The sequence below is a fragment of the Embiotoca jacksoni genome, unplaced genomic scaffold (assembly GCF_022577435.1).
Source record: "Embiotoca jacksoni isolate LCO1_2020_lvr unplaced genomic scaffold, fEmbJac1.0.p SCAF_5, whole genome shotgun sequence".
Lineage (NCBI taxonomy): Eukaryota > Metazoa > Chordata > Actinopteri > Embiotocidae > Embiotoca > Embiotoca jacksoni.
In genome coordinates, this window is record NW_027185403.1 from 5,136,311 (window position 1) to 5,161,493 (window position 25,183).

The 25,183-nt window shown below is 42.5% G+C and overlaps 1 protein-coding gene across 7 annotated transcripts in view; it reads right to left on the bottom strand.

The window, feature by feature from the left end:
* Positions 1 to 401: 401 nt before the first annotated feature.
* pcdh19 (protocadherin 19) overlaps positions 402 to 25,183 on the bottom strand; it is a 54,792-nt gene continuing 30,010 nt past the window's right edge. For 4 of the 7 annotated variants that reach the window (XM_069170747.1, XM_069170744.1, XM_069170746.1 and 1 more), the window contains exons 4-5: positions 23,736 to 23,908; positions 402 to 3,104 (exon numbers count right to left, since the gene is read on the bottom strand). In XM_069170747.1, coding sequence (XP_069026848.1) covers positions 2,545 to 3,104; positions 23,736 to 23,908 — 733 coding nt within the window. In that variant the 3' untranslated portion in view covers positions 402 to 2,544. Of the gene's footprint in view, positions 3,105 to 23,735; positions 23,920 to 25,183 lie in introns of all 7 variants that reach the window. The other 3 variants (XM_069170745.1, XM_069170743.1, XM_069170741.1) reach the window with 1 other exon arrangement.

Below are 25,183 nucleotides of genomic sequence, written 5' to 3' on the forward strand. Positions count from 1 at the left end.
TACCTCTCTTTGAGGCCTAATATCTTATAAATTATGAAATTACTTTCAGAAGGACCACCAGAACACTGATCAGAAAGAGTACATTTAACTAATGACACCATAATGACTTGTGCAAAACATTTATTGACTTTGTACTTCATGAGAGAAGTTAATGCTTTCTGAATAGGAAGCCTGGAGCTTTTTGGAGTCAGCCCCCTAGTGGCCCTTGGTGGTATTGCACATTAAGGCACTGCGCAATGGCTTTACTTTTCAGCGGAGTGGTAACCTGATTCAATAGCCATTGCTTCTCATCAGCGATTACAGTAATCTGTACGTTACTCTGTATGTGTACATGATGTTCATGATGCTTTTCAACTTCAAACTTCCCTCGTGTTGAGTAAAAACAAGGAAACAAAGCAGAGAACATTTAATAGTTTAATTATAAGCTGCTGTATACATTCAGTGATTATTCCGATTTTCATGTTGCCAGAAGCCATGGGTGAGACCAGCAAAACATTCAGCTACAAGATCTAGTTTGTTGTATGCAATTTGTCCATGTTCATTCATATTTTTCCACATTGTACATAGTTTACTGCAAAGCAACATAAAACCACTTTGCTGATGTGCAACACGGTTCTTCCAAGACCTTAGTTGGTTCAAACACGATTCCACCCAGTCTGTTGTGTGGTGCTCGGAGGAGGGGAGAGCCCTGTTCGTACCGCCGTGGTCTCAACCTTATCTGTGAGATCAGCTGAGTCACAGATGGCACAGTGTGACAGCAGTGCTGAGTAAAGCTAGTCTGCACATCAGAATGCCCTCAGATGAAGCTGAAAAAATCTTGTTTAAACTTGATTGGGCCCAATAGGAAAGCCAACCTATTGCACAGATAAAATAGGTGGAACCCTGTTACAGCCTGAAGAACACTGGAAGCTGTTCTTTCTCCTCCTTAGATACTAAGATTAAGCAACATCCTGCAATCTTTAAGGTTTTGTTTGCATCTTTTTTGGTTTCTTTTGCTATCTCACTCTAAGCTCATAGAACTGACACATTAATGTTGGTGCTGAAATTGCTTCTTTTTTTTTTGTTGTTGTATGTTTTTTTTGTTTTTTTTTGTCTTTTCACATTTTCTAGTAGCCCACACAGAAACTGGATGGCACAAGAACTGACCAATAAGAAACTCTTTACAACAAGGTAGACTGCAAGTCAACAGTTGCCAGGGATCACACAGTAAACAAAAAAATAATCCAAGTTCATTTTGAAAATAAAAAACTAATCAGGTTCAATATAAAAGCAAAAGACAAATGAACAAAAGCAAGTTAATTTCAAGTATAACTTACTCATAAAATAACTACACAGCATTAAATATTCTCATTATACATTTTTAAATTATTTATAAAATATATTTTGGCATATATGTTTTTTTATTTTTGTGTTTGTGTAACAAACGCTACTGTAGCTTCAGTTGAACACCAATGTTTATTCATTTTTTTCTCTTGAAACAAAACATTAAAGGGATTGTCACATAACAACAGGTTATTAAAAATGATAATAGTAAACCCTATACAGAGTTTCACATAGCAAGACATGAGTGACGATCCCTTCTATCCTAGCCCCATAGTCAAAAGTCAAAAAAAGTACAAGACCAAAGCACAAAGTTCTAATTTGTGCTCCACTGGCTACAATCAAGGTTGGGCACAGGAGATTTCAAAAGCAGTAAGTCTTTTTTTTTTTTTCATACAACTTAATTTGAACACGAGGATCTGTCTGTCCCACTTCCAGTGTTCAGAGCGGCTTGGCAGATAGCGAGAGTTCATTTAGCTCCATCAGTGATAAAATATAAATACTGTAAGGACCTCACAGTCTGATGACACTAGGATGTCCTCGGGGATACGCGGAGAAAGTTTCTCTTATTAGTCTGGGAGAGGGGCAAATGAGACCGACAGGCCTCTCCTTCCTTCTCCTGAATGCACTGAAAACTGTCGGAGGAGTAAATTGACGTTATTTTTGGATGCGTCCTGCGTATATCTGCTGCTGTTTATTACAGTGACGGAGCTCACTATACAAAGGAACAAAGAGCGATTTGGCAGCTAAAACAGACTGCAAAACCAAAGAAGGCAAATGTCAGTTTGTGATACAAAAGTAGTTCAAAAGGCATAACTGTACGTATGAACTGGCACCTCAGGTGTCCAAACATGTAGTGTCCTGCTTTGGCTCAAGGGCTGGAGAGCTCCACTGGCCGTGTCCATGCAGTCAACAGTAACCTGCCTGTCCACTCATTGCAGACTGATAGAGAGAAAACTGAACATAAAGCAAACAAGGAAAAAAGTACTGCGACTACAACAAAGCCACATCCACTACCTCGCTCGAGCACACAACTAGCTGCAGCATTCTACAGTTCATTCCCGTCAGCCCCAGCTGGTTCTTGAGTTTTGTATACTGCAAATGGGTGTCTCTCTATGTCCACAGCCTGACTTTCTTCTGTGTACACACAGCTATTGCGGAGTATATATGCGAGTTTACACTGTATGTGTGTATGCATGGTGGCGTGTGTCATAGAGAAGCTCGCTAAAGCACAATGTCTTTCAGGCGCTTGCTGCTGGGGGACTCCTTGTCTCGGCCATCGTGGAGAAGCGTGTTGATCTCCCGAACGGCCGGCTCACTGTCCTTCCCCTCCGGCTGCCGCAGCAGGCTGTGGTTGGCGATTCGCTCTGCGTCGCGGCATTTCAGTGTGTTGTAGGCAGACGACGGCTTGGATACCGGGCTCTTCAGGTGCACGGGGGAAGTGATGGGGCTGGCCGCCTCACGCCCGTTGCCAGCTTCGCGAACAGCCCCTCCATTGGCCTTGGGGCTGCACACCTGAGACTCCTGAGTCCGCTTTCCCTTTATGTCTCCCCGCTCCACGTCGTCAGGCCCATCCTTGCCAAAGGTGGCAAAAGTCCTCTTGGTTGTGCCGTCCTCGTAGTGCGGCACGTCCACTGTGGTGGCCTCGATAGACAGAGCAATGACATTACGGCCGTGCTCGGGCGACTTGGTACGTGGCGGGATCGAGACACGAGGCATCCAGCAGCGGTCAGAGTGGCCGAGGATGCGACACTCGTCCTGGCAGTGAAAGCCCTCGCTGGGATCTGTTGGAGAGAAAAAAAGAAAACCCGATTGTTAGATTTGATTTTCGACTTGGCACACACATCTCATCATAATAACTCTCCCATGTCATCCTCATTTGATTTAAGTGTGTCAAACCTGTCATGAAATAGCAGGAGAAATAAATGAAAAACAATCATGCATTTAGTTGTAATTCAAACAGCCCAAGTTGAACGTTCCTGAATGATTTTCTTTCACTTCGGTTCCATCTACATGTGCTCAGGACCGCAGTCCCGTTAACAACCCTCACTCATAACCAGAGCTGGATGTTTGGGGCAAGTCTAATATGCCAATTAAATTACGTATTGTTAAATCAAAAGTCCATTTGCAGCTCTTGTATAATTGGGTTTTCTGTAGCAACATCAGATGAAAGGCAGGTTTAAGGAGTGCAATCAGATATCTTGCAGAGAAAGACACCAGACGAGTTGCGGTGTTGCTGCCTGGTTCGTATCTCACTCCCTCTCTGTCTCTGTCATCTGGCGCCGAGTTATAAATATGTAATGATGTTTAACGCTGGAGTGAAAAAAAGATTTGTCTGAGTCTGTATAACTGCGCTCCTCTGTACTTTGTTGTGCTGGGGGAAGAACTTTCAAGAACATTTTTGCATCATTATAACAACAACAAAATAGCCAAAGTCTAGAATTCAAATGCTGTAATTTTTGTTTGTTTTTAACTCACAATTACACTTTAACAGTCAGTACTCTTTTAAATCTGTAGATTATTTGATTTGTCTTGTGTAGATTTTATAAGAAATGCTGTTCATGACAACAGATTTAAAGCACATTAGTAGCACACAAGAGAAAAAAAGAACAATTCATTTCCCAGAATCCCTCTATGCAGCTGCACTGTGGTGTTTTCTACCAGCTTCAATCTTAAGAAAGAAGCTGCCACACAGATACACCATGACACATTTCTGTGCTCCACGACTACTGTGTCACTTCTTGCAAGAGCCCCTTCCAGAGGCCCAAGGTGACAAGAAGGGATTGTGAGAGGGATTGCGATCGACCCAAATGCATACGCTTACATCTGGCAATCGCAGCTTGACAGATCACCTAATTAAAATCACTAATGATCTGTTTTTCTCCCTTCTTTTCTGCACTCACGAGAGGCACCTCTGCTAAGGCCCTGGGGATCGATATTTAAAGATCGGAGACAGGCTTTTCAGGGGCAGATATGCCAGAGCTGTCTCTCATAAAGTATAATCTGATGAGGCTGACAGATAACATAGTAACTAAATGACTGAACGAAAGAGTAAAGGGTATCATTGGCTGCTTCAACCCAAATATGAGGAGCGGAATTCTGGAGCAATTGTCTTGCCTGTGGGCAGAAAACATGAACACCAGCACCAGGAATGCAGATCATGAATGACCAAGGTCCTCATGTCTGAAAGACAACTGGTTCAGAAGGAGACAGAGGCGCCGCAGAAGAAAACTCCTTTGTTCGGGTGTGTCTAAATGTGCACACACTGACCCACACAGACGTGGCATTAACTCAAACAAATGCAGATTTAGAAATCCTCTTGCTTTGCAACAAGCATCTCAGATGCAGTCAACAGTAACAATTCAGGTAAACACATATCTTCATAGCTTAAGATTTCTCTCAGTGCAAAATATGAACTCCATATTATGCAGGACGCAGCATAAACAGGGAGTTTTATGAAGTCGCTATATAGTTAGTCATTTGAGAATGCCAACATGCAAAAATTTGCAAAAGCTTATATACTGTATATATATATATATATACATATTAAATGAATGCTGATTGGTCCGCAGAACTGCAATGGCAGCAATCAAGGAGACCAAAGGCGTAAAGCTGCAGGTTTTGTTTAAACTAATCAGAATATAATAATGCAATCACAACAGAAAGGCTTTACCAGGTACCAAGAACATAATGGAGGGTGATGAATAGGAAATAAATATATAAAAATAAAAAATATATAATAGATTGTCCCATGCAGCAGCAAGCCATTCCTTTTGTGTCCTTTTTTTTAATACTATGTAGCTGCTTTATCAGCAACAGTGTGAATGCAAAGGAGAGAAAAATGTCATTCGCTGATTTTGGTCCTTTTTTTTTATCCTTGTTCTTTGATAGATTGCTAACAATACAGATTTGTTTGGCAGTCAATCTTTCAGTCATGACGGCAACTTAAAGTTATATATCTATTAATCTAAAAATTCTCCCAAAATCTAGTTTGACATATGTGACAAAGTAGTTATTTTTCTCCACTCATTAAAAATTTACAAGCATCTTGGTAATGAATGCAATTTCCTCTAAACACTTTGGCTTATTTCTATAGCCTAAAGCACTTTCTAAGGCATGAAAAGCCTCCAGGCACAAAGAAATATACACAAGTTGTATGCTCTCCACTTAGCAGTGCACGCATATGCAGTGAATGCCATTTTCTCTCCTTTGCTTTAGGGGTCTATGGGGGAGCAACTGGGTTGTAAATGACATTGTTATCAAAGCCAAGTGCTATTAACACTCACACATCCTGCTCTGCTCAGAGCTTCATAAAACGCAGATGTTGCTCTAAAAGACCCACAAAAAATGGAGGAGACAAAATTCAAATGAAATAAAAAAAAGTGACAGGCCATCGACCTCTGACAAAACATCATCTCCTCCTATTTCAAATAAACCCCGAAACTGCAATGGTAAGAGTTGAATTAAAGCCTTTTACAGCAGTACTTTGGAAGTCAACAAGTACAGAATAGAAGACAGTGACGGCACTGACTGCTGTGAATGTGTATTGAAATTCATCAGGAGAATAAGCTTGCCAATCAGTTCCAGGATCAGACTTAAAGTACAGCACAAAACAGGATGTCATTGGGAACGTTTCCGATGTACAAATTAATACGTAATAATTACTAAGGGAGGGGGAGGCAGCTCATGTTTTTAATGTTGTGCTTTTAAAAATACAAGAAAATCTAATATGTATGTACAAAAGTGTATGGCAATGTGAAATAATACATATTACCACTTCAAACGCATATGCCACATTCTCCTGATAGTGCTGTGCATGTTTTTCTATTTGTAGTTACCTGCAATAGCATCACTTCGCATCAACACAGGGAGAAAAGCAGCATGCTCACTGCCATTTCATCTCGCATCCGCAGCCTGCCAGCAGCCTACGCGATCCCGTCTTTCTCCCTCAATCAGATGAAGGCATCTGAACTTCAGGTTTACAGCAGACAGATCTTTAGCTACAGCGTGGGAATCCCACAACCTGACAAGCTCATTGCTCAATTTGCCCTTGTGCGCTTCATGTAATGATTCCTTCATGTTATACAGCTGCGGGTGCTATTTGTTTGTTGTGAATGTAGAAAAAATAAAGAGGAATCAGCAAAAGACTGAAATCCTCTGACACAAAAGGAAAGGGATTGGTTCACTGAGAGCGGCAACTCCCGGTAACACTCCCTGAGCTTTCGCCAGCTATTTTGCGTCCTGTTTGACTAACACACACACACACGGAGCCCAGCTTGGAAAAACACGGGCGCTTATCCATCCAAAAAAGCAGCGCACACAGCCTCAAGGTTGAAAACCCTGATGTTATCCTGTAAAATGAGTGTAAGCAGCCACGAGAAACAGAAGGCCAGATAGGAGGGCCGGAGACGGGGCTGAGTGGATGTGAACCCAGACTCAGGTGACAAGATCTTCATCATTCTGTATTTCTCGGTTTAACTGGAACCACAAGACGATGGGGGACTCGCAGTGTGACACAATTCAGTCAGTTTGGCTTAACAGCACGATGAAGCCTAAAAAAAATTTGGAACAGCAGTGTGGCATGATAAATCATTTTACAAAGAATGTCTGCCACTTTTGGCTTAAACTACTTTCTTTGTATTTCCCCTGTAAGCTGACATTTTTGTTGTTGTAGCGGTAACAATAAATGTCCTGATTCTGTTTGTCATTTGAAAATAGATACCCCTGACCAGACAGCCAGACAGTATAATAATGTACATCTCCCTGTGATGTGGCTGGCATCAAGGACAATAATTTGGAGCAATTTAAACCTACATCTACTTTACTTGTGGCTTGCAGACTTTGCCTTTGATTTCCCTTGTTTCCCTCGCTGTCTTTGATATTAAACACCATTAAAATTCTGTGACAAAGCCATCAAACAGCCTGTCTATAGTCTGAAAAGACAATTATTCAGCTCTGTTGACTGAAATATTATGCTCTGTGCCCATTTTCCCTGCTGTGTGAAATCCAGAAGAACTACATCTACATAAAGTTAAATAAATGTGACCACAGCCCTGAGGACCTTTTCTGAGGACAGCCAGTCCTTGCTGCCATGTGTGAGCAGCGAACAGGTTTTCACTTGCTGCTAAAATGTCGTCCACTTTGCCCCTCGTCGTGGTATTCGAGAGTATCTATGACGGTTAGACGGCTGTTTTCTAATTGCTCTCCATATTAATTTTCCATCCTGGCAGTCACATGGCAAAGATTGATTAAATCTAAATTGTTACTACAGAGTCTTGATGGAGCCTGTGATGCAGAAGCTGATGAAAGTATCACAGGGGAGGGGAAAAGAAATCTGAAGATATAGCCGAAAAGAGGGTGACTGTCTGTGGTTGCTGCTCCGATTCCAAAGCGTGCTCGAGACCTAACAGGTTTGGCCCCGTCTGATCCTAACACTGGGAATGGAGCTTAACATCTAGTCTGTCCTAACTGCAGCAAAGGACAGTTCTACGGCCAGCTGAGGCTGAAGCTCGGCCAAGCAGCCTCCTGCACTACTCACCAGGGAAAGTCCAAGCACTGCTGTCATCCCAGCCAGCCAATTCAGTCTGTGGGCCATAAATCAGCCCGGAGGCTTGGCTCCTGCGGGAGCGGCAAGATGGAGTGTGATGGTCTTGTTTTTACAAACAGTAGAGGGGCACCCTTACTGCGCCACGCAAGCCATCATTCTCTGCACAGCACCGAGCCCTCTCCTTCTCCCTACAGCATCTGGTTCAGTCACATCAAGCTATCGCCCCGAAACCCCCAGATCCATCCCTCACAGCTCCCCGCACAAGGCCATCCTTTATGCCTCTCCTCTCCTCCCTCCGTCCTCCTCTTTCATCTAATCAGTGCTGCTGTCTCACGTACATTGATGTAATTAAATGAATCCTTCACCCAAAAATCTCTTCCTCTCACTTCTGCTTATCTGACCAGAATTCCTTTAACTCTCCCAATCAAATATTACTCGTTGAGAAAATTAGACACACTGGGCAGCCTTGTTAGTACTGTCATATGGCGGGTGAAGCCAAGGGTTCATGTAGCCCTGGTTTTATTTCTGAACATTAGTAGCAGTCAATTTATCAAGAACAAATTTCACTGTCTAATCCATCCAGCGCTGCGGAGAGTGTCTGACAGCTTGTCACTTCCACCAGGCCTGCCTGCGTCCTCCCATAGAACTCATGTGAGATGACAAGTTAACATAATTCCCAGCCACTGGTGCAGTTTCTTTTCTATTCAAGTGCTTGTCAATAATTGTTTTAAAAAGGTTTTCTTCCACTGCGTTGCAGCCGGCCCATCCAGCAGAGCATTCTGTAACATAGTATAAAGTATAAAGAATGAATTTCCAAACTGGTGTTGACAAACAATGCACTCGCTTCTAAATTGGTACAAACAGCATCTGTTTAACAGCTGTGTAACAGCAGCAGGCGGGAAAAAAAGCACCCAAAAAAAGCAATCGCTATGCTGTTTTTATAAATCGCTATGTCATCGCAGAGCACTATTTTACTCAAGGGCAGGACCACTAGCCAATGGACTGTTTGATGTAGTGGAAACGATGCAAGCTGGTTGTCATGATGACATACGTGGGTGGGCTCGTTTCAATGCCCGGCCAACAAATACCATTTTGCTGAGAGGATTCTCTCACCTTACACTACCCTCCTCCTACTATGACTGGCTCCTAAAGGTCTCCGTCTCTCGCCATCTATTTTTTTAAGCGTTACCCTAGTCTCCTGTCATGACATGTGCAAAACCTGGAGGGGCAGGATTTAAAGTGGTCAAGTCTTGTGTGATCGATATGTTTTCAGAGCAGTCAATATTATAATTCCTGCCCTCCTTTTCATACATTACATGAGCCAGTGACCATTTAACTCCCTCAACAGGCACTCTGCACTGGATTTAACCCAGGCAGGAAAGCATAAAGAGCTCGGCCTGGCGGCCCAAGGCTGAACTGTGTTAATGAGGTAGTAGAGAGGTTCTCACAAGTTTCCAGCAACCAATACAATACACTTACAGTATGTGTCCACAAAACCCTAGAAAGCCTGTGGGAAGGCCGGTATTATGTCTGCATGAAAAGAGCCAAACTGTTCGAGCACGGTGCCAATCCAACAACATGCAGAGACTTTGTAGAGAAAATGACACTCTTCCAGCGTGCATCCCTCACCGGACAATAAAATACTTATCATTACGACAGAAAAGTGACCGCTGGCCAAACAGCTAATTGCTAATATTGTTGTCTAAAAAAGATGATGAGATTGTCATATTTAAATCCTCAGTTTAAAGATTTTGGGGGGAGGCAGATACTGTAGATGTGTTGGGCAGATAAGAGAAAAATAAACTTTAATATTTGAAATGTAAACTCCTATTCCCCTTGCAAATTTGTTATGATGACGGGAGGAAGATCATCAAGTTTATTTTGGTTAGGATTTAATTACAGACAGCTAATTACTACAAGTTATAAAAGAACTTGTAATATGTCTTTCCTCAGCGACGAGATAATGATGCCAACCATATCGCTGTCACTGGGAGAAGAAATCAGTTTAATAACTTTGTGGTAGTAAATGAGATAATTGTGTGGCCATATATAACACCTCCAAGAAAAACTAATCAGGGGATTTAATTCATTGATGAATTTCATCCGAGAGAATTCATCTTTGGGGTTAAAAGTGTTTTACAGGGACAATTATTTCAGAATGTGAAAGATACAGGATGAAAAAGAACGCAATTAAAGTCAAAAGGAAAATGAAACTTGAGCTCTGAAACTTCTTCACATCATTCGATTTATTTCCATTTAAAATAATTGTTTTGTGGGGGGAACATTAGGCAGGAAGGAACTTCTCAAAAGTATCTGAAGAAAAATGGGACAGAATTGTAATTTTGTTTGATTGGAGGAGCATTTTCTGTGAAAATATCTGCTGTAGTGCTGCACAATTGGTTGTAACCACTTTCCACAAGACCAACATTAAGCGTAAGTAAATTACGGGTACCACAGTTACTGCTATGTGACTATTCCTGACCTTAACTTCACTTTCCACAAGTGACAGTTAATAAACAGATGCATAATTTACAGTTACAACCACATTCACTTTGCTGCTTTTATGGTTTGAAGCAGCAGAACTCAGATAATAAACGTTACAAAGACTTTTTCAAACCGATTACATTACATTACGCCTAACATATTACAGGTATTGGGTTGTGCTGCGATGTTCTTCGCTATAATGGCACAGCAAATATCACCCTTGTCAATTGTGCGCATCCAAATTGCCCTTCTAATGATGAGCTTCAAATTAACCTGCGCTCAGGCGCTCCAGGCCCACAGCAACAATACAATGCGCTCCCAAAACTCAGCACAGCAGGCTGTTGGCGTCCCAATTGCAGACCTGCCCACTCCACCCCGCCAGCCAGCCAGCCAGCCAGCCAGACCGCTCGCCCGCCTGCCTGCCCGCCTGCCTGCCTGCCTCTGTCTGCTTGGCTCGCTTCCTCCACAATGCATCGGCAGAGGACATCTTTAAATACACTGGAACAAATGCAGCATTTCTGTGTTTAAGCTTGACCGAGCTAGCGAGCTAATTTGCTCCGAAACCCTTGAGTCTGGGAGAAACAAAGGGGCAGAAGCAGCCTTTTAAATTACATCCATGAATGGGGTTAGGGGGGGGTAGATGAAAGTTAGACGGTGAGCGGAGATCGCAGAGGAGAAGGACGTGATCGCTGATGTCAAAACACTGAGGAAAAGATTGAGGTCACTTCATCTCATTCTTGAGTAAACCAAGAGTGACAATTAGATATTAATCAATGAATAAAGGTGTCCCGTTAACGGTAATATAACCCTATTAGAAGTATAAGTGTTTCAACAAACTTCAATGGGCGGGAGAGGAAATACAAACTGCACAAGTCAGGGAAATATAATACTGGAAAATGGAAAACTGTGCTCCGTATGGTACGCGGCTTTTCCTTTATAAAAGAGCAATTAAAGATGTTTCACCAACATCGAGATTTCTACTTAAAAATCAACATTTTCTTCCCAAACAAACATGGCAAAAATTGATTTAAGTGTTTGCAACAATTTATAATCAGCCCAGGAAAAGAAAACATCACTGTATATTCTCAAACATTTGCAATGAAGAAACATTTATAATAGTTTTCCTCTCTTTAGTGTTACTTCTCGGAGCCATGTGAAATAAACACAATACTGTCTTCAATGATTCCAAACAACTATGGATGGCTCACCGGGCAGCAAACCAATATCTTAGAATTTCCTCTCCCTCTGTGCCTCCAAAGAACAGCCTTACATAATTAATACAATGTGGCTTCTCATTCAGTCATGTTCACTTTGTGTTAGCCAGGTCTATGTGTTTTATATTCCATTTTATCTTGTAACCAAAGTACCAGCATGGCTCCTAGTCTCTCATGTTCTCAATTTTTTTTTTTCTTCTTCCTTTAATTTTTTTTTTCTTTATAAATCCACTTGTCCCCTTTTCTCAGCAGTTTTAACAACCTCTGGAAATAGGACAGTGTGACATGGTGACTATGGCTGTGTGGTGTGATGGGCAGGTTTAACTCGGTGAGCAGAAACACACAGTACACAGTAAGAGGAGGTGGGCCACCTTGGGAAACAGATCAGGGCTTGAAAAATAATCCCCTCCATTTCCCACTGAACCAGATAGACAACGTCACTTAGGGCAGATAAAAGAAATAAGAAAAACCCAGCGAGGCCCCCGTTGCGTGGAGATGCATTAGATTTACACCTACTGGGTCGAGGAAAAGCAAGGAGGAGGCCTTTCTAACACACTTCCTATTTCACTGTCACAAAGGACAATCTGTTTGGCATCTGGGACGCATGTTGATTCTCTCCCAGGTTCTCCATTATCCACCACAGTGAGGTCTGCACCATGACACCACTTAATCTAAGACAGTCAGAACCAATGTCCGTAGCATTAGCCACCCACCAGCCAGCGCTGCACTAGAGAGGGGGATTGTCAGAAACGAGGCAGTCCTCGAGGAGAGCTGCAGCTCGTATCAGAGCAGCACAGATTGAAATGGAGGTGGGAGACTAGTCTGAAGAAAAGAGAAGGAACTAATAGGCACATCTTCTCTGATTTGAGGAACATGGCTATAGCATACATAAGGATGATGGCATGGTTTTGACACAGTGGTAGTAATTGGATTTCTCAGGGCCCTGTGCCCACTCGTGATAACATGCTGAGCTGTGACATGAAAAGTCCTTATGTGTGGCAAGGGAGCAAGGTGCAGCGGAGTGGAAGTGACAGGTGTCAAAGATCCAATTCCCTCACTCCTCTCGATCCTTGACTTCCTTTTCTCTGGAGACGGCAGAGGAACAAGCTGCCCCGTGGTAAAGCCAAACACCAAGCTTGACATTCAGTTGCAAATCCAAGCTAGTTAAACCTACGGAGAATGCAGCAGCGGAGGAGGAATAAGGAGGAGGAAGGAGGAGAGGGGGGGTCTGTAAGCACTGTGGATATAAGAGGTCACGGCCTGATTGCTTGCTTTATTTATTTTCTGATGCTAATGTGAGCTGAATACAGAAGGATTTCTACCACGACCTGGGGAACACACAATGGGGTTTGAGACCCGCGCTGCAAGATCTTACAGATGATAGAGGTAGGGAGGGGGGTGGGGGGCGTTATGTGTGGCAACAGTCCCTCCTCTGTCCTCTCCATGCATTCTGGCCTCGTCTTTAACAAGGACTGCATGAGAAGAGGCACATCATTAAAAAGAGCCATTTTGAGATTTCCCTGTCTGCCATTAAACTTAACAGCCGACCTCTCTCATTACCTTTTATCCTCCCCTTTAAGGAGGTCGGGAGACACAGGGGTTTGAGAAGTCACATTTGGCTGGCAAGATGCATCCATTAAGTGAATTCTGTCCATCATTCGATTTTACAAAGAAGAAGAAATATCAAAGGCTCCTGGAATTTATCAAAAGCATTTTGTGTACACATTTTTTTAATGGTATTTCTGCAGATAAGCAGATAAATATCGCAGTTTCTGCACTTTTTACATATTTCACAATAACCCGGTTTTACATAATATGCTAATGTGATATGATAATTAAGTTAATGCCCAGAAAGATATGTGGTAGCCTAAAGGAAACAACATATTAGCAGCACAATGCAAAAATAGTTGCTTTGTGATTTAATGCTGATGAATTTACTTTAATTTGATTATCCAGCACCGCCAGCTACGCCACGATGTAGAAACACCACTCTGGATCCTGTTCAGCTCCTGACCTTTCTCACAAATGAAACAAACTGGCAGAACGCAGTGTGTGTGCTGCGCAGCAATTCAGATTGTAAACTTGATGTGGTGTTCAGGTGATGCACATTTTCATCGTTAAGCTCAGCAGCAGCTTGGTCTGTCTCAATTATTACATAAACGCCTGATCGCAAGTTTTTGAGCTCACAGCAATCATTGTGCATAATCATTAGAATTGTTTCCATTCATATGTGTATATAAATAGCTGGACGAAACTAACAGAAATGTCAAATTTTCATCGTGTCATTTTCCATTGTATATAGTTTGACTGGTGCTCTTTTCATAAAGTCATCTCATCGCACCAACTTCTGAATTGTATATTTCAGTAATAGATTTTGTATTATAAAGGTATTATCTATATCTGCCCTGTGCAGTTTTTGTGTCTAAACCCTAAAAGGAAAACAGGAATTTTAACTTATCTATGTTTAATATTAATATATTCCTGTTTTTCTTCTTCATAAGGTGTATTATTAAACTATAATTAGGCTTACACTTTAATAGTGGCATAAAATGAGCAGAGCATTTTTTTTTTTTTTTTATAATTGTATATCACAATTATTTTGGTGGTAATTAACCGTTGACTAAAATTTCCCCATTGTGTCAGCCCTGGTAGCAGCCTGCGTTTCTTTAATCTAAATTATGAGGGTTCATTTTAATTGGTTGGATAAGGAGTAAAAGGAGCGCAGAGTGTTAAATTTCACAGGTTCTTGAGTATGAAGACGTGTTGAAAGACAAAATGCAAGCACGGTGTAGTGGCCAAGAAAAGGAGGAGGGAAGCTCTGTGAGTCCACACACACTTCAGCAGGTCCCTCCTCTCTTTAACAGTGCCCTCACTCTCTCATCAATAGTTTATAATCTGGGTCACGAGCAGCCACAAGGTGCCTCCCACTACCGAGACTGACTCGAAATGTTGAATTACAACATACTGAGCTCATCTGAGCAAGGTCATCTAGGGGACAACGAGGGAAGCATTGACACTAATTGGTGAATGAAAGATAGTAATGATAGAGCTGGTTTGGATGACTTCTCTTTAACCTCTGTTTAACTTCTGCTGAGTACAAATCCAATGAGCACAGTCTGCACATGCGATGCTCTATATGCAGAGAGAAATTCTTCATTTCAGTGACTATAAAATGTTTCAGGATAAATCATTCTCACTGAATATACATGAGGGGAGCAAAATATGGAAATATTATCGCACTCTGCCTGAGGTAGTAACCTTTTGTTGCCACAACTGAGGAGGACGACATAACTTTACATATTCCTGCAACATATTCCATCTGAGTTATAATGTTGTCAGGAGAACCAAGGTGATGAGAGCTGAGATAAAAAACCAAGATGAAAATGACAAAGGCGTTCAGGCAGACAGCGGAATGAAAGAAAAAATAAAACGTAAGGAAATCTTAGATGGATTAGAGAGGATGGAGGTATGGCGGTTTTCCCACAGAAAGGAAGTAATAGGGGTTAAAAAAAAAAGAAGAAATGCACGCTGCTGCAGCACGATACCCCCGCTCCCCCCCACCTTCCTCCCTTACCCCAGCTGCAGTGATAAATGTCTCTTTGTATTCTGGACAGAAAACTGCAGGCTACAATGTACTTGTCAGAAGACAGCTGATTTCCCCTTTAAACAGAGCATGGTATATTCCTAATCTTTCCTTTCACAGAGGGAGAAGATAAAACAAATGCCTCGTGCCAAGACACATAATGCCCACAAAATCTCTCCTCATTCACTACACGTTGGTGCGCCGTGCAGTTATGAATGCGCTCCTGTGTGTGCAACGTATGCGTCTGCAGCAGGTGTAGCTGTAGCATGTGCAACTGCATGCTATTTGTACTTATCCTAAATTTTGCAGCATCCTTCCAGTCCCCCACAGTGCAGCCATAGTTCCACTATGAGGACTCCTAAATGGGAGCCAGTGCTACAGGTAATGGAGCTGATTATAGCTATCTGGGCTATGGGCCAGCTGCCAGACTCTGCCCTGCCTGGAGGGAGCACAGGCCGCCTGGTGTCTGATATCCTGGGATCCCTGTAATACAAGCCTTGCTTTGGCAGTCACTCTGTGACTCTCCTGCCCACTTCCAGACACACACTGAGGCTCCTTGGAGTTAGTCTATGTGTATACTATGTCCTCATCAGGTTGTTTACTCCAAATGGTATCAGTCTAGAGTCATAGCATTTCAGCAACAAGGCTGTGGTAAGTCATGCTTTTCTAAAGGAGTGTTATGGGCTTGTGACAGGAACTCAAGTTGTCAACAGAGGATCAGGGTGTGCTCTGTACTTATTCTGTCTGCTGCCTTCTGTCCTGGGGGCCCACTGGTTCTGGTGGACAACTTTACTGTTATGCACACAAATTGCATTCCTAACACAAGAGACAACAACGGCTAATCAGTTGGGGATGCATTATCCCTGCAGCGCCATAAAAATGTTTGTCTGAGCCGACCGGCAGCCATTAGACTTAGTACCGCGGTCACGCTTCCTCATTTCCACTAAAACTCAGAATTAGGATATCCAGGCCGGCGCTGGGCAAGAAGTGTTAAAAGACGCCGTGTTATCGAATTACCATTTCCAGTTAGACAGTAATGTAATTCAATACAATGTAACAAAACAACACACACATCGGATTTGATGTCCATTTCACCAGGATTACATCATTTATCTATCCCTTTCCAAAACAGTCCAAAAATAACTTAGTTTATGACGTGACAACACTGTGGTTTAAGATTTGGTTAGACACAAATCAGGGGAACTTTGTCATCATGTTTACAATGACAACCTCAAAGTGTAAGAGTAAAGAAACACTTGTTTCCCTGTGAACCGTCTGACGGTTCTGCCTCCGTGTCCTCCCTCTTTAGACCTTGCCGCTCTGGAACAGCATCACTTCCTCCTTTGTTCCTGCCAAATTACTCTGGCGATTAGAGGGCTTTGTCACTTCAACATAAAGGGTGCATTTGCGGAAACGACCGATGTTGTCATTATCCTTGGGAGGACAGTCTCTAACTGTTCCTCCACATTGTAAAAATTCAACAAACATGCAACAGCAGAGTGAATGAGAAACAGTATACGGTACGTTTCAAGGAGAAATGATTTGATTTGGCTCGCTGCACTTTTTGCTGCCACCAGGTGTGTGCGCAACAGTGTCTGCACCAGCTGCACCACCCTGCGTGAGTGGGGGGTTGTGGGTTTGTAAATGAAGGCCACCACTGCAGAGAGGATGCTTTTTTAACCTCTGATTAAGTTGACTTTACAGGACAATAAGATTATCAAAATAGAATGTAAATCAGAGTTTAGATTAAGATCGCCTGTCTGCGGCTGAAAGACCACATCAAACCTGTGGCACAAAAACATCGTCACAATAAAGATACAGTGATGGTGAGAATATCTTGACTCCTGCTGAACAGACTGAGGTGGAGCAGGTGGTGAGAATCACTGGGAGGTGATGTGGGGACAGAAAAGGAAAAAAAAAAAATGAAATCATGAGAAAAGTGATTATGTCCCTCATTTAGTAAAATGGAAGAGGTAAAATAATTCCATTATAGTCATATTAAGATTAATAAGTAATTAGTAACAGATTCTTTTTTTGGAGTAAATTCGCCCTAACAGGTCCATTAGGTGTTTGTGATTTCAGTGCTGCAGTCCTCCTTCTGTTTTACCCACAACTTTATTACTGCTTTGTATTACAGTGGAGAAGGGCTTCTGTCCGTGACCTCAAAGAATTAAAAACACAATGGTGCTGTTAGAAAAATGGCCGCCACCTCTGTTCCTGAGACAAGAACTGAAATCAATCAGAGCCACAAAAGGCGAGCAGACCATAGACAAAGTTATAGCTCTGCTTCTTGAATTTCACTCTATCCCCCCACTCCCCTTAACCTGTAGCATTTCTCTCCTGTGCCATCTCTGTATATTCCTCCCTCTCTCTTCCCCACTCCTTCTCTGATTAACCTTTAAAGATACACACCTGCAGCCACACACACACACACACACACACACGCACGCACGCACACACACACACACACACACACACACACACACACACACACACACACACACACACACACACACACGCACGCACACACACACACACACACACACACACATACACACACACACACACTCAATATACCGTGTACACACTCTCAGACAGGTTTAAAATTCAGGTACTCTCTCCTCTCTCTTCTCCCTTTAATACACACTCGGCCCCCATCAACTTCTGCACATTACCTGTTCTTAATCTCCTTCCCTCTGTCTGGGATCATCCTGATCCCCCTGTTTTCCCATCTGCTGTCGATTGGGGCCCAGCTTGGCTAGGTGTTCAACAAACAACTGTGATTCACTTGGTTTCTGCGGAGATTATTAACACACCTAGAATGCCACAGCGTCATGAATAAGCAATGGAGATCCGGAGCCCTATTTTCTCCCTGCCTCTGTGTTTCCTCCCTCTCCCCCGTCTTTCTCTCCCTTGCCCTGCCGCGTTGTGAACTGAATGCCAGGATTGTCTAGAAAATGAGCTGTCAGTGGAGGGCCTGCAATGAGATACATCAGGCTCATTGTGAGCCCTAGAAAAATAATGAACTATTCCCATTTCTCTCTCTGATATGTTCAATACGCTATCCATGACAAGTGCAAAGAGATAAGCAGTCCCCTCTTGAGCTGATTAAATACACTGGGTATATTCAGGAGAGCTTTGGCACAGAGAAGGTTCAGGGGATGCCATTATAGTATTATAACATGACTATATGTTTTCAGTCTGGGCTGGAAATTAAGAACTTTTGTATGCATTTTTTTGTTTGCGTCTGCGGCAGCGCACGCATTTGAGGAAGAGCAGCCGGAGGCGATGCTTGTAAAAAGTTGTCAGAGAATCAGAATATCTCACATTTATTTAAGCTCTCGTTCACATCTCTTTCTTTATTCCCACTTGGAATTGACTAAATAACTAAAGGAATGTACATGTTTTTTTTTAAAGAATTTGTTGGTGTAGTACTGCAAACAAAATACTACCAGGAGGATAATAAAAGAAATTAAATTCACAGAGGAAATAAAAGCAGCATCGTTTGTGGAGAAGCACCTCTTTTTCACATAGTTAGATATGTATAAATAAAGAGGAAAAAGAAATACATCTTTCCTTTAAGTAATACAGATCTGGTCAGTAATACAATACTGGTCAGCTCTGTTTTACTGCATTAGGTGTAATTTTGATTTTACAAAGATCTCACAGTCGCACATTTCCATTCAGCAGCCATTAAAAACGATGAGCCCAGATGGACACAGCTTGAAACGACATTTTATTTCCTTTCTTTTCCTCAAGTCTGTACATCTCCGAGGCAAAATCAGCATCTCGGTTCTTCATTACAGACTTCACGACACCTGCTTGCGAGCATCCTCTGGTGTGTTTGAGCATGCAGTGTGTTTGCACTCGATCTTCCTTAATGCTTGTATTGCACTGAGCTCTTTGTCACTGTCAGCCATTTTACCTCCACTGGTTCCACATTAGATTAAGCAAATCAAAATCAAAATGGATGGTCCCAGTATAGAGTTTATCTGTTAACCGAATCATAAAGTATCATGAAGCAACACGTGTTGTTGCCAGCCCGAATGACAACATGAGTTTTGATGCTTAATTCAATCAAATGTTGTTTGAGAATCAGTCAAATGCTCTGGCACATCCACAGTTACCTTGGAGTGGGAGAAGGGAAAGAAAAAAAATCTGTCCTACCTGAGATTGTTTCTTCATCTCCTCTTTTTATTTTCCCTCGCTAAGACTGCTTACTAGACTCTCAGCTCATCTCTCAATCTCTGTCTCCCTCACACGCAGACTCTCTCTCCCCCTCTCGTGTTGTCAGCACAGCCCTGTTCATGTTGCCTTCCTCATTCTGACACCTGTCAGCATTTTTGTTAGTAGATCAGAGAACTGCAAACTAGAAATGTTCCCGTGGTGAATTTAGGGCAAGTTTGCGGCAGGAACATGTGAGGTGCCTTTACGCTTTCTTTAATTCAACAGGGAGACGGAACTGCTTGACTGGCACAAAGTTGGGAGATGTGGGTTGGAGATGTTTGCAGTCGGTAGATGGAAACAGACGAGGAAGACGTACGGAGGGAGAGAGGGAGAGAGAAAGAAAAAAGTGGTGGGGTTGAGATGAAATCAATTAGGAACAGTGAAACCCTGCGGATCTACTGATGGAGAAAAGGAATATGGAGAAATCTGCAGCCCGCAGAGGGGGCTTCCATTCCTGGGCTCCAGCTTCAGGCACACACCCACAGGGAGCTAACAGATAGATGAGAGATATTCTCCAGAGGTGGAGGCCAAGGAATATGTCAGAAATAAAAGAGGCCTGTTCCCTGCTCTGGCTAATTGAGCAGTCTTGGATCCCTTTGAGTCTAATAAGCCAAGAGGAAGAGGATTTTATTTGAAGAACACTCACACATTGACCTGGAAACAATTCCAAAACCAAGTCCACAAACCTCTATACCCACAAATCGGACGCTGTAAAATGACATCATGCTCTCCTTTTCCCTCCCGCGGAGATAACTTGAGCAATTTAACAATACATGAATCTTAATCCTTGAAAACCAAGGCTCATCCATGTCTGGGAGGAATTAAAGTGTGAGCTATGACAATCAAAGGAAGTTGAAAAAAATAGATTAAGCTCCCTTTGTCACGAGCCCCCTCGGAGTCTGTTCCTCTTGCTTCTCCCTTGACACTAATGGTTCCACAGAGCCAAAGCTAGCATGTCGCACATTTCAACCAAATCCCCCTAACTTCACAGACATGCCTATAAAGATAAAGAAGAATTCATTTTATATAGCTCTTCTCCTCAGTTTATAGTTCCAGCGATATCATCCATTTTTATTCTATTGGCAGATATGAGGGAGTCATTACATGTTAAAGATATCCCTTCCTTTATAGATTTTAAGAGATTTAATGTAATTTGTTCTTCAGATACTTCCCTAATCTAATCCGCAGGGTGAGGATATTTAAGGTCAGGTCTTCAAAAAGAGCACACACGCCTCTTTAGATTCTTGGCAGGGATTCAACAAAGAGTTATTCACTCAGATTTAAGTCGGAAATCTCTTCACGAGTGCTTCACTGAAAGTTACCTTGGTAGTGGCTGGTGTAATGAATAGCGTTGCTGAAACTGCATCACCGAAGGGTGGAAAAGAAAAAGCATAACTGTCGGACAAAAGGAAAATATCAAACTCCTAAATTGCCTCAGAAGGGACAGATGCCCACTGTGACGGGCGCTGCGTTAGTTAGCAGCTAAATCTTGTCCCACAAGATGACGCGGATGCATGGTCTTTGTGTAAAGGTAACAGCTTGTATCCTGGGCAAACAACATCTTTACATGGCACTGGGAATGGTAAACATTTGCACTGTAAAAGCCTGAGAGTTTAACCCTTCCTCCCTTCCTCTTCCAGCCTCCTTTTGTTCTCAGCGCTTATCAACAGAAGAAAACAGAAGAATAAAAAAACACACACACACACACACACACACACACACAAAGCTCAGCTTGTGTGTGCTGTTGTCCTTTGGCAATTGCAGTCTCTCAACTTGTTTTCTGTTTTAGCTGGCAGGAGAGGCGCACCATACAACAGAGTTACTCCCAGAAGACATCTAAGCAGCGGGGTTTTTAGTGAACATGCCTATTTGTTTTCAGAAAATTCTCTCAATAGAGCCAGCAGATAGTGTCCACTTTTGTCAATTAAGACAGATGAGCTCAAAGTAAAACCATGTCACCGCTGCACCGCTCATATTAGACAAACCTGTTCTATTTCTGCCTTTGTACTCGAGACAGTTTGCACTGAGGAAAATGAAGGTGGGAAAAGATGAAGTGAGTGTTCTCCTGAACAGTCAGTGAGGGAGAAAAAAAAAAAAATCTGATTATGTAAAACCCTGCCCATCACTGTCATTCCACCATGCCCTTTAACTATGTAATTAGACCGTCGAGATGGTGAAAGAGGGACGATTTCATTTGCCATGTCATTACATTTCTGCACGTGATGTTTGGTCAATTCATTTAATGATTACAATCAGCCTCTCATTAGTCTCTGGTGTGACCACTGCTGCTGACTGACTTCCAAAACAATAGAGAGAAAAAAGCTTCCAGAGGAGCCATTTTCTTAAAATCCTCAGTGAAGAAAATTGCTGGCCAAAAGTGAGTCTGCAGCAATAAAAGATTTGAAAAAAGGAAAAGCAAACCATCAAATTGTAATTCCAAACAGACATTTGTTATCATCTATTTGTTCTGGTCAAAAGAATGGACAGCACTGTGAAATAGCCTCTTGCTCTGTTTACCAGCAGTGTGGTGCTGCATTACACATTCAGGCGGCACACATCCATTTTGCTGAAACAGATACTATCATTGGTGGTGTTAATGAAAAAAGAGCTGCCTTGGAGAGAGCTTTCCCCCACTTGTAATATTCTTCATGTACATCATTTCTAATTGTCTCCAATAATGAGATCCCACATCTCGAGGACCTGTCAGCAGGCATTTTTTAAAAGCACGGGACTCTTTTTTTTTTTTTTTTTGCAGGTTGTTAAGTAATTACAGCTGGCAACAAATAGTCAGCAAATTCACTTTTCATTGTTCATTATCGTCTGACACCGCTGGGGGAACAACCAGTTACGATCTGATTGTAATGGTCACTATACCTCCTCACCATATTTACTGCTATATGTACTTCTCAGCTAAGTCAGTACAAAGTGTGAGCTACCAGCCAAGAGGGCAGGTCCATTTGTTAACTCAAGCCTTGATTAACACCAAATGTGGGAGTCTTATGTTATTATTCCTCCAGTCGAACAACATCAACAGCCACATGGCTCTACGTGAAGCATCTGGTTAGTTATATATGCCGGGGACTAGACAAGAAAGAGCCTACAGATATCTATGACTGCTTTTCCAACCACACCCACACACTTCACAGATACAAATAGATAGATGGATAAATAATTAAAAAAAAATAAAAAAAAAAATCACATAATCCTTATTCCTTTATGCATTTTTATAAAGTAGGATTCTTTTTCGTTATCTCCTGCTCATTAAAATTTCTCCTCTATATGAGCTGAGGAAGAAGAAAGTAAGAGTTGTGAGGAAGTAGACAGCCTTACTGGGGCAGTGTTAGTAAAAAGGGAGCCGAAATTATGTCGGCGTTAACTGAGGGAAGAAGACCTAAATTTGGCACACAATTCTCGAGTTGGAGCAAAGTGTAAATGTAAAGTTGGGATACGGTGAGTGATATCTGCAAGTACTGTCCTCAAGTGTGAGCATCTAATATGGAATTGGCTAGCGCTTCCTCTCTCTCTCTCTGAATGAAATTGCTAATGGGAGTCATCCTCAAATGTCTGCATTTTTCACACACACACACACACACACACACACACACACACACACACACACACACACACACACACACACACACACACACACACACACACACACACAGCTGACTCTGGCTCTACTGAGTCACAGCACCTGTGCATGTGGTGTTTCCTTTGAGCTCCGTAAATACCCTCCGGTGCATATAGTAACATCCTGGTCTGCAGCAGACAGCTTTATCCTCCTCTCTGCCTGTCACTGACCCGCTCTCTCCCTCAGTCTGACTGGCAGTAGTTAAGAATGAACATGACCCTGACATTGACTTCTGCCAGCCAAGTGGATGTCTTTTTAAATGGTGAGTCAGAAATGAAACATCAACATTAATTCCCTGCTAAATGATCCCATTGAATAATGGATGAGGGCACATGGAGATATGTAGATTTCCACCTTCTACCTTTGTGAGCCTAATTGCTACCATCCAAGCACATCTGAAGTCAGCTCAGCTTCAAGAGCAGACATGGCTACTATCAGTCAATAATGTTGCCTAAGCCTGTATCAAAGGGTAGCCTTAGCTGTCAGAGATTCCTCACATTAGCTGCACAAGCAGGACATCAAAGCCAAAAAACAACAACTCTGATGTTATTCATACATGCACATCTGAGACCTGCAATGGGCATAATGCATCTTAAAAGATGCTCTGGGAGCAAAAAAACTGTCTGAAGTGCACAGACAAATACACATTGGTCTTATCTCTGAACTGGAAAAACACACTCCACAGGATATTTCAGTTATCTAAACACACACACACACAGATTTTCCTACCTTGGTCAGGCAGCTGGCAAACATTGGGGGGGACAGTCATGTTCAGCACGTCATTGACAGCCGTGTCAACATAGTGTCCTCTCTGGACATCATGTTCACTGTCGGTCTGGTCGCTCTCCTCGTGGCCGCTGTCCTTCAGACTGTTCCCCTCCAGGTCCTTGAATGTCGATGTGCTACATGGGGGCCAGGAGGGAGGAATGGGAAATGTTGATTAACTGTCACATCACCTTCTGTCACATGCTCTCCTTTGTCCCCGTGTCTCTAATGGTTTGTGACGAGCTGTCTGTCTTTCCGTCCCTGTCCCTTTTTATGTTTTCTCAGGGTTCTTTGCCCTTTAACACAGTCCATTTCCATGGATTCAAAGTAGATGAATAGTAATTTATTTTGCTGTAAATGTTATTTAAATGCAACACCTTTGCAAAGAACAAAGAGTCTCCACAGCTTCTCTGTTTGCAGTAACAATGTAATAAGTAGAGGATTTAAAGCTGCCTAGAGTCTTGTTGGATTAAGAGGAAATTTTTTTACTTCACATAACGCAGAAGCTGTGGGATGTCTGTCTATGCGCTGACTTCAAGGACATCGCATTGAACAAACAGGAGGCACTCACTCACTGCAATCAAACAAATAGTGCAGTAATCAGGAATTCCTGGAAGGAAGATGGATGTGGGAAACGCTGGAAGCATACAAACTGAGCATCTGTCTTGTTTGGGGCGCACAGTCAATAAAGAGGGTGGGGTGTGGGGGCACAAGCAACAGCTGCACAGTAACTGCGTGATTTCCCTTCATTTGATTTCCATCCCTCTGGAACACATTCTGCTTTACAAACAACACTAAACACGGGTGAATATATGAACATGTGTTCTTGCAGAAGAAGAAGAAAAAAAAAAACAATGAGGTCACGTAAGGACAGAGGTTGGAAAGGAGAGAGAGCGTAGACATAGGAGAAAATGAGAGTAAACAAAAATGTACAAACAGAAAGAAAGGTAGAGGAAGTGAAGGACAGTACAAGGTGCATTCCCCAACCCGAGCCTCCCATTCTCCAGCCTGGGAGAGGACTGCAGTGGAGGTAATGCTGGCTCTCTGATGTTATCACTGTAATTGCACCTGTCCCAGACCATAGGCTCACTGGCTCCTGAGGGGATTTCTTTGTAGTATGCTGCAGAGGCCCACACTTGAATGCTCTTTGTTTACATTAATGCAAGGAATCTTTTTTGGCGGGAGGGTGAAATTGCCATAATGGGTTTTCAAAAGGCTGGGATAGCCTCAAACAAAAGAAAGCCTGGAATGTTTTTAAGCTGCAGGTTAAAAAAAAAAAAAAAAGAAAAAGAAAAAGAAAGAAAAAGAGAACTGTAGTTTACGAAATGAGCCCAGTCACAAAAACATCTATAGCTGGAGGGAATTATTAGATGACCCCCATCCCAACCCCCATCGCGGCATTCCTGTAGACC